Source organism: Salvia hispanica, chromosome 3, assembly GCF_023119035.1.
Source record: "Salvia hispanica cultivar TCC Black 2014 chromosome 3, UniMelb_Shisp_WGS_1.0, whole genome shotgun sequence".
Lineage (NCBI taxonomy): Eukaryota > Viridiplantae > Streptophyta > Magnoliopsida > Lamiales > Lamiaceae > Salvia > Salvia hispanica.
In genome coordinates this window covers 1,711,581-1,721,994 of record NC_062967.1, presented here as the reverse complement: position 1 = coordinate 1,721,994, position 10,414 = coordinate 1,711,581, and the positions used below count along the sequence as shown (strand labels likewise).

Below are 10,414 nucleotides of genomic sequence, written 5' to 3'. Positions count from 1 at the left end.
TTTTTATCACTAGCAATTTCTTGTTTTACTTATATTATTTACCGGACTTGTAACATTATTTTGAATGATAAATATTTATTTTGAATGCTTACAATAAGGCCCAATATTATTTTTTGGCAGCATCTGGAAAGGCCCAAGGTTGTTTCATAGGATTTAGTTCCACAGTATTTTTTTAATTTTTTATTTCATTTTTTTAAAGTGTTATCAGAATAACTGAATATTCTTATTGCATGAGAATTTAATGTATGACCAATTCATTGTCCTGATTTTAGGTGCTTGCTTTTAAGAGTTGTTTTAGTGATTAGTGTAAATACTTATGTGATATCTAAAGCTATAAATACTTAGGGCTCGTTTGATAAAAAAAGATGAGATATAACAAGATTTGTTAAATAAGATAAGAAATGTGGGTTTTGTGTCAAGATAAGCTCGGATGAAGGTTTTTTCGTTGTTGTTTAATAGACAAGAAATTATCTAGATTTTGTATTAATAAATCATAATAAATGAGGTAGAAATGCTATCCGACCAAATTTGTGAGATACATATCTTTGTATTTTAAGGAAAAATTTGCGGGCTCGGATGGGCCATAGAGAAAACCACGGGCTGACATAATAGGTTAACTATGATATCAAACACTTAGAAATAGTCATATAAGTATCTATACGTAGGCATTACTAGTAATTACTGTGATTATTGTGTTGGATTATCCTTGATGACGAGAAGGTAAAATAATTGAATGAATTGTGGGGTATTGGATTATTGATCTACTTTTAGATCATGGGGTAGAAAGAAATTAATTGATGTTGGCTTAAAGTGGTTTTTCATCTTTATTCGGGACCTACTTTGTAATTTTAGAATCTTTTTTTTTCGTTTGGTTCTGTCAAAGATCATATATATGATTTTTTGTCACCTTAATTATATAATTATATTTGTGGTGGAATGATACATTTGGGTCACAACTCACAAGATATATCAACTTTGATTACACACTTCTTGATTTTTATATTTAAAAATATTAGCACTCCACTCGTGGGCGGAGCTAGGAATTTGTAGGATAGGGGGCAAATTTACATATGACAAAATTTTACACTTTTGAGGAGGGACATTTAGTAGAAGATTAAAAGAAATTAAATTAAAATAGGTATATAAATACATGGGATGGAAAATATGAGATGGGGCAATTGCCCCTCTTGCAATACATGTACATCTGCCCCTAATTCCATTACTTATTTCGAATCGAGGGTATATGGTTGAATTTTTTTCTCGTTAAATACAATTCATAGAGTTAAATCTTTGATACATGTACTAACATGTACTCCCTCCTACGCAAAATGTTGATCATGTCTCAGCACGAATTTTAACAAATGTGAAGAAACGTGAATGGAAAATGTTAGTGGAATGTAGGCTCCACATTCATATACTGTAATAGTTTAACACTAGAATGTGAATATAATAGATTAGTGGAAAGTCGAGTTTATTTATCAAAAATAAACAAATAAATAAAATATAAAAAGGAAAAGTGGACAATAGTTTATTGACGGATCGAAATGATAAAATTGGACAATATTTTGCGAAAAGATGGAGTATAAATAAAGACAATTCCATTTTAAGTATGTGGAATTAAGAAATAAAAAGAATTACTAAAAAATTTGAATAGTGGCGGCAGATTTTTTTCTTTTTCTTAGAAAAAAAAACAACAGAAAAACTAATCATTTTAGCAAAGCACGACGATGTAATAAATGTGATGATCGTAGTGCTGCTCAGAAAATTGAAGTGAGTTGTAAAATACACTGCTTTTCCTCAGCTTTTCTTTGAGGTTTGCTGCCGCCGGCGACTCTGTTTACGGTATTCAATCCTTCTTCAATTTTTTCTTTCAATTTATGTATTCATACTTATATATATGATGTTTCAATTATATCGTTTCAGTGCATTTTATGCTCACTGCTTAATGAAATTTCTGATGATATATAGGATTATGATTCATGTATGAAACTGATTTAAAAAGTTATTGCTTTATTTGATGCATAAATAGAATTTTGGTGAAGAAACTATATGATTATTTTGATGCTTTCTCTGTGTTTAGTTGAAACGTAGTTAACCTGTTTGATTCATTTACTGAGAGAAATTTCCCCCCTTTTTCTTCTCTGTGTGTGAATTTAGGCAGGAATGAAATGGATGCCAATGCAAAATCCATAAACAAAGTTGAAGAAATCACTGACATCCATGAAAAGGAAAAAGGTTCCACATTTACATCCCAAGATGCTACAAATAATAACCAAATTCACATGGTTTTAGCTGATTCACCGAGTAGAAACTCGAGCGATGCTGTAACCCCTGCACCGAGCTCTAATAAGCCTCCAAGGATCCCCAAATGCAAGAGTGGCTCGATTTCTAGGTCTTACTCGAAGCCCAAGTCGAGGTTTGGTGATCAATCCATGCCTATCGATGCCAATGTGGTCGAAAATCGAGCGGATCTGGCCTCTAGTCATGCCTCTCCTATCACGAAATTGGATGAGAATGGTGTTAGGGAAATTCACTGGTCATTTTCAGCAAGTCGGAAAGCGCCATCTCATGGTGGCGTGGGAGGATTGGATAAGGATGAGGAGATATATATAAAGGTCAGCAGCAGAAGGAAGCTCAAGTATAGGAAAGTGAAGTTGAAGGTTTCGATCGAGTGGTGTTTGTTTCTCTGCATTCTCGGCTGTTTGATCGTTAGCTTGACGGTTGAGAGGCTCAAGCATTTGATCATTTGGGAAGTGAGAGTCTCGCGGTGGCTGTTGCTCGTTTTGGTGACGTTTAGTGGCATGTTGGTGACGAAATGGCTGATGCATTTCGTCGTGTTGTTGATTGAGCTTAACTATCTGCTCAAGAAGAAGGTGTTGTATTTTGTTCATGGTTTGAAGAAGAGTGTGCAGTTTTGTATTTGGTTGTCGTTGGTGCTTCTCACGTGGATCCTTTTGCTCCGAGAGGGGGTGGAGCGCTCGCGTCTGGTTACTCGGATCCTGGATTTCATAACATGGAGCATCGCATCGTTGCTGATCGGATCCTTCCTGTGGGTGTTGAAGACGTTGCTCCTCAAGATCCTTGCCTCATCGTTCCATGTCAACACATTCTTTGATCGGATTCAAGAATCGACCTTTCATCAGTACATTCTCATGACCTTGTCTGCACCACCGGTTTTGGAGCCTGCTGCCGGTGTGAGTAGGCTGAGCTCGTTCGCTTCCAAGAAGGGGAGCAACGGGAAGGCGAAGAAGGTGATTGATATCAACAAGCTTCACCAGATGAAGCGGGACAAGGTCTCTGCTTGGACCATGAAGATGCTGGTTGATGCAATATCCAACTCTGGCCTCACCACTCTCTCGAATGAGATAGACGAGGGCAGCTACAACGAGCAAATGGATAAGGAGATCACCAACGAGGAGGAGGCCATTGCTGCTGCATATCACATCTTCAGAAACGTAGCTAAGCCCAATTGCACGTGAGCCTAAACTCAATTGATTTTTTAACTTGATTTTGATGCTTCATTATTCATATAGATCGTCTCTTTACAGGCACATCGATGAGCTTGATCTAAGCAGATTCATGATCAAGGAGGAGGTCGAATTCGTGTTTCCAATGATCGATGTAGCTGAGACTGGCATGATCGACAGAAAAGCTCTTATAGAGTGGGTGGTAAGCAATGGCCTCTAATCCAACAGAGGCAACGAGCAAACGAATTGTGTGTTTGGCTCTTTAACATGTTCTGGTTTCGTGCTCGTGCAGCTGAAGGTCTATAAGAGCAGGAAGGCGCTAGGGCATGCCCTAAACGACACGAAAACAGCTGTGAAGCAGCTGAACAAGCTCGTTACATCGGTTCTCATAGTCATCATGATTGTGGTGTGGCTGCTCCTAACAGGAGTGGCAACTACCAAAGTGCTCATCTTCTTCTCATCGCAGCTCGTCCTGGCAGCGTTCGTCTTTGGGAACACGTGCAGAACCATCTTCGAAGCCATCATCTTCGTCTTTGTCATGCACCCTTTCGACGTTGGTGATCGCTGCCTCATCGACAACACTCAGGTAACCAACTAACCAACGAACATCCACCAAAAAAAATGCGCTCTCTCTCAACGAAAATAATCGTCTCTGCCTCTCACAGATGATTGTGGAGGAGATGAACATCCTGTCAACGGTCTTCCTCAAGTCCGACAACACCAAGATATACTACCCAAACAACTTACTCGCCACCAAGGCCGTCAGCAACTTCTACCGCAGCCCGGACATGGGAGATTCCTTCGAGTTCTGCATAGATTTCAAGACTCCACTGCAGAAGATAGGCCATTTGAAGGAAGAAATCAAGAGGTGAGGAGGAGGAGTCTGATTTTCGCCCCTCGTTTCTTCCCTTCTTCACATTCAAATAATCATCCGTGTTTGCAATTGCGTACGTAGGTATCTAGAGAGGAACTACCACTACTGGCATCCCAACCACAATGTGGTGGTGAAGGAGATCGAAGACGCGAACAAGATCAAGATGGCTTTGTTCTTCAACCACACTATGAACTTTCAAGATTATGGTGAAAAGAGTAGGCGTAGAACAGAGCTCGTGCTCGAGATGAAGAGGATCTTCGAAGAGCTCGGAATCAGCTATGATCTCCTCCCACAGAAAGTGCATCTCATCGACTCGAAAATGGATGCTGCAGAATCTTGAATCTGATTTTCAACCAACAAAAACAATACTCCAAGTTTGTATTTTTTGTGTCTCTGTTCTTGTGCATTGTGGTTTTCTGGCAAAACGACGCCGTGTTTGAATCAAATCCGAACCGATCCAAAAATCCGAGCTTGGTTTAGGCTATCAAGTTGAGTGAATCTGTTAGTCAGAGATTGTGCCTCTGTTACTCAATAGTAGTTTTGTTCATTAGTTATTACTATGATTTATGACTCATTTTTGAACACATGATATGTATTCATAGAGTTCATTATGATGTAAATAAAATTGTATTTTAGAATTTTCTATTATATTTCATATCTTCAATTACAAATTTATGCAGTGGTTGATGAATTTGTTAGTAGTGACCCAAAATTATAGGTGTTTTATCTCTTTTTTTTTCAATTGTCTGCACTTGATTGACTGCTAATAAGAAAAGAAAATTTCCATGTTTTAGAATTCTTGATTCAGATAAAACTAATTATAATAATAATAAAAATGAAAGCCTTAATAAATGGAAGAGCATTACATAAGATCCTAAGAGAGAAGGCAACACAAGAGCTGATTTTTAAACAAAGTTTTCTACTTGAATAGTTTCTGCCTTTCTCCTCTCTTTCTTCCACTTTATACACACAAGCTCTTCTCCTTCGCCTCCGCCTTCAAATCCGAAAGGCGATGCCATGGCCGTGGATGAACCTCGCGTTATCCTCAGCGTACACATGCGTCTCGTTCTTCAACCTAAACAAATAACAAGAGGCATGAGGAATAAATATCAAACGTATTCATGATTCGAGCTTAGAGACCTACGTTTTCGCAACAGTCTTGTTTAAGATGGTCGATGCAACGAACGAGGCCCCATTCAAGTACAAGAGCTCTCCCTCGATCCTTTCCCCGATTTTCTTGTCCATTTTCCCAGCCTCGATGCTTAGTGGATAATCCGAAGCCTGGCAAATGAAACAAATAAATATAAAAAATATTTTCAACGGAAAACTGAAACTAGTAATATATAAATAAGGTGGATTTTACTCACAATCACCCATCCCCACGTGTCAGCGAACGATGGAACGTGAGCAGTGTACGCGCGAACATCTACAAAACACAAACAATACGAGATTTTCTGTTAATTTTCACGTATATAACTAATAGTTCGAAAAAAATTGCCAAAAAAACATCAGTATATTGCTAAATTTAGAAAGTGTGTGGCACTTACACTTGAAAACTTGTTTAATAGTGTTGTAAATTGATGAGAACACCTCTTTGTGAGTGAACACCCCTGCTGGTCCAGCCTACAAACAATGCAACACACCAATTTATTTATTTTTAATTTTATTAAAAATTATATTCTTATAATTAAGTGAGAGGGGTACCCAAACTCGTATTCAACGACATTTGTTATTACAAATATGCCACCGGTTTCACGATTAGACGAGCTTACACAACTTTTTGTGACGTACCTGAGTTACGAAAATACCCTTATTGTTGAGCTTAGGCTTCAGTATGTCCTCGTAGAAAGACTTAGTATATAGTTGGTAACACGGTCCTCCTTCAACGGGATCGGCCAAATCTCCCACTATGATATCAAATTTTTCTTGCCTATCTTCCAATTCAGCCCTAAAATAACATTAGTAACACATTGCCAAATTAGGACATAGAACATACATCAACACTGTCGAAATTAAGGTTTTTAAGTACTAGATTTAGAAATACTTACTTAGCATCATTAATCACTAAATCAAGCTTCATATTTCGAAAAGCCTCGTGATTGGCTGTGAGATGTGTTTTGCAGAAATCCACAACCTCCTGTAATGGCAAAAAACAAAACAATAAAAAACTTGTATATTTATATAGATTATTAATAGGGGCATTTACATAACAATTTGGATAAGTTAAAAAATTATAGTATAATAAAATAAAGTTGGTAATGGCTTAAGTGTCCTTGACATACCTGATCAATATCACACATGACAACTTTCTCTAGCGATCTGTGGCGAAGGGCCTCCCTCGCGGCAGATCCTTCGCCTCCGCCCATTATAAACATCTTTTTTGGGCTGAAAACACGAATACGGTCCCGAGTTAGGTTACTTTGGAAGTTCAAAAAGTTGTTACATTTTTTACACAAGTGAGACATGCCTATTATAAAATTAAAACAATAGTCCAAAATTATTTTTTTTTGGTACATGCATGCACAACATGATCAAGTTGCAAGATTTTGATAAATGTATTTAATCTATCATGAAAGTCAAAGATAATATAATAAGTAGAATAGATTAGAGAGTAGTTAGATGGTGATTAGTTAATTAATAACTCACTTGGGGTGACATAAGAGAGCTGGATGAATCAAACATTCATGATAAATAAATTCATCAAATTCTGCACTTTGCATTTTCCCATCAATCACCAAAACCTGCACAACACAAAATTTCTCTAATTATTTAAATACCCAATAAATTATATTCACAAAAAAAAAAATTGCTGAGAAAATAGAAAATTACCTTGCCAAAATGTTTTGTGTCAAGTAGAGCTATGTCTTGAAATTCACTAGTCCCTTTGTGCAGCACCCTGAGGATAAAATCGAAGTGACACGTCACTCATTTTGTAAATTTTCATTTTCTAACAAATTAAATATAGGTGTGTGTGACAAAAAAAATTGTCTAGTAAATTTTGTCAAAGCATTCATTTTCAACACAAATCACGGGTTAATTGAATTTGAAAATCAAATTACAGCTAATAAATAAGCAATTAGCGACTTTGATCATTTCATAATTTTCAAAGTAATCATCCAATTAAACCACTAATCTTCCTCTTTTAACGGCGTTGCTATTTACATTTGCTAACTCATGAAAATAACTAGTACTAGAAAATTGTAACTAATAAAATTAAAAAAGACTAATATTTTACCAGAAAAAAAAAACTCTAACACACACACACACAAAATTAGTACCTATTGAGAGAAAAAGACCACTTGAGATCAACATCAATCTCTTCTTCAAACCAAGAATCTTCATCTTCTTCATGATTTTGCTTCTCAATGGCTATGTGTTTGTTTTCAAATAGAGCTAATTTTGAGAAGCCATTGTTGTAAGGAACAAACTCCATTGCTTCACCCATTTTTTTTTTTTGTTATTGCTTTCTTTCTTTAGACTTGTAGACAATATGAGAGAGAGGTTGGGAGTGTTTTTTTGAAGTAAATATGGTGACCCTATTTATAGGCACAAAGAAGAAGTATATATTTAATTAATTTAGTGCAGCCAACTCCTTTGTCTCTTTAGACATCATTCGACCACTAGTGTGGTGTCTATTACTTTTTTATTTTCTTTTTCAACGATTAGATGGATATTGATAATAAATGTGTAATATCAAAAATAAAAGTAATTTATTCTTGCATGCATACATCCATGTTGCTTTAGTCATCTCCTACTTCATGCATTTTTTTAAGATAGTTGAAAATGGAAATTTTGTTTTATCCAGTTTTTTTGGATGATCGTTTTGTACAAAATGCAACAAGGTAAATTGTAAACTTTAAACAAAAATTTCATTGGATGCCAAACTTTTCAAAATCTTTATTCTAATATTAAAAAATTACATAAGCAAATTGTGTCATACCAAGACGCTTCACAGTTTTTCTAGCAAGATTTCTTTTCAAGTCGCATAAACTAAGCTTAATTTAGAAATTATTAATTATAATAAAAATTACTAAATTATTATTATAATTTCAAAATTGAAATCACTTGGGAATTTCAAAATGTATATATAGGATTTTTTTTTTTCATACTAATTAGCTATTAAAAGGGTGGTAATATTGTAAAATGAAATAGTAAATAAATTGGTAAATATTGTGGAAATAAAAAATAAAGTTGGATTTAATAAATAAAACGCAAAAAAAAAAGGGAAAATGGTAGTTAGGGGAAAAAGCATGCGCGGATGAAATGGAGCAGGAAATATTGTAAATGGAGCGCGTGACAAATGTGGGGCCCTCAAACATCCCATGCGTCCCCTCTACTTTTCACACGCTCACATTATCTCTCCGTACGTGTGTATGTGTGTGTGTGTGTTTATATGTGTGTATGAGTGTGTGAGAGAGAGTATATATATACATTATGATATTGATACATACATGTATGTATAAAGAAATAGTGAATTTAGTGAGCGTGCGTGGCGTGGCATTACAAGGTAGTATTTGGAGTGGATAGGATTAGGGGCATAGTGGAATGAGTGGATAAAATATTGTTGCTTCCAACATAATTATTCTTTTATTTGAAAGTGATCAAATTTATTAATAATTTTTAATATTCGTAAAATATATCGTAGATAATTAGTTCTGATTTACATTCAATTTAAAATTTCAGTGTTGATATGTCTTCATAGTTTACTTACGTGGTACTATCAGATGACAACCAAAACTATGTCATATTATAGGCGGTGAGACAACATCTCATATCTCTTTTTGGTTTCCCGTTTTCTCACCTCCTTCTTGTTCTTTTTTAATACTATAAACCAATTAATATTTTGATTACAAAATCAGAATAAATTAATAGTTTTTTTTTTCATAATTTAGATCTCAAAAGGCTGGAACACAAGTCTATAATATAATTTGGCAAACGTTTAGTATATTAGTCAAATTATACTTATATGTATTGAAGAAGGAGGTCAACTTAGAGGACCAAAAATGAATTAAACTTGTGATTATGACATGCATGCCAAGAAATTGAAATAAATATTCACCAATACAAGGAGGTTTATTTATTCAAATAAGTTGTATAATGTGTCATTTTTGATCATGTTATAGAATACATGTAATAGTAGTAGGAAATGATGACTTTCCACAACAAATTTACCATGCTTTGGGGTTTGAATGGGTAGGTAATGAATGATAAATGGAAGGGGAAATAGTGGCGGAGGCAGACGGCGGCAGACGCAGATGGTGGGCCTCGCCGCCTCTTATACGGTTGCGGGATTTTGTCTCCCAAGCGTGCGCTTATTCCACTATTTTATGGTGGACTTCCCACTCACCCTCTCTCTCCCAAATAAACACATTTCTTAACTTTTAATATCAATAAACATTACTCCCTCCGTCACAGATAATGTGGGACACTTTGACCCGATACGAATTTTATGAAATCTGATGGAAAAATGAGTTGAAAAAGCTGGTGGGACGTGGGTCCTACTTTTAAAGTATTAGTTTTATAATAAAATGTGAGCAGGAATGAGTCAGTGAAATATGGGGCCGACTACCAAAAATGGTAAAAGTGAAGTGGGACGAATTATGTGGGACGGCCCGAAATGAAATACTGTGTCGAATTATCTGGGACGGAGGGAGTACTTATTTCCTCTGTTTTCTAAAATATGAAACTTTTAAACTACATGAGTTTTAATGCAAAATTAGTAAAGTAAGAGAAATTGGATAAAGTGAGAAATTTCCTAAAATGAAGAATTTTTATTTTTAGGAAACTGACAAAAAATATATACAAATTTAGAAAACAGAGAAAGTATATGAAATTAAGAGTTCAATTCACATTTCTTAGCATTCATGCTATAAAAAATTAAAAATGGTTGCTCACATTTCATAAACATTAATTTTCAAATTATCAAATTTAATACTACTTTTTATAAATTTAGTAGTAATAGTAGTACAAAATTAAGTTCCGTAATCTACATTCTTTTCTCATCTTTTAAAGAGATTAATTTAATCAACAAAACCAAATAAAAATTCGAATGTGTCATTATACATAATTCTTG

General features: G+C 35.1%; 2 protein-coding genes across 2 annotated transcripts; one reads left to right on the top strand and one right to left on the bottom strand.

Annotated features, from left to right (window-relative positions):
* Positions 1-1,722: 1,722 nt before the first annotated feature.
* Positions 1,723-4,989, top strand: LOC125212449 (mechanosensitive ion channel protein 10-like). Its single transcript, XM_048112621.1, has 6 exons — positions 1,723-1,842; positions 2,158-3,475; positions 3,549-3,669; positions 3,760-4,053; positions 4,133-4,335; positions 4,423-4,989. Exons 2-6 carry the CDS (start codon positions 2,169-2,171, stop codon positions 4,679-4,681), a joined length of 2,184 nt encoding a protein of 727 aa, XP_047968578.1. The 5' UTR covers positions 1,723-1,842; positions 2,158-2,168; the 3' UTR covers positions 4,682-4,989.
* A 176-nt stretch (positions 4,990-5,165) lies between these two features.
* LOC125212034 (thermospermine synthase ACAULIS5) lies at positions 5,166-7,861 on the bottom strand. Its single transcript, XM_048112046.1, has 10 exons — positions 7,620-7,861; positions 7,171-7,237; positions 6,988-7,082; positions 6,624-6,726; positions 6,390-6,478; positions 6,133-6,289; positions 5,889-5,964; positions 5,709-5,767; positions 5,486-5,622; positions 5,166-5,416 (listed from the first exon to the last, which is right to left on the bottom strand). Exons 1-10 carry the CDS (start codon positions 7,784-7,786, stop codon positions 5,338-5,340), a joined length of 1,029 nt encoding a protein of 342 aa, XP_047968003.1. The 5' UTR covers positions 7,787-7,861; the 3' UTR covers positions 5,166-5,337.
* Positions 7,862-10,414: the final 2,553 nt, after the last annotated feature.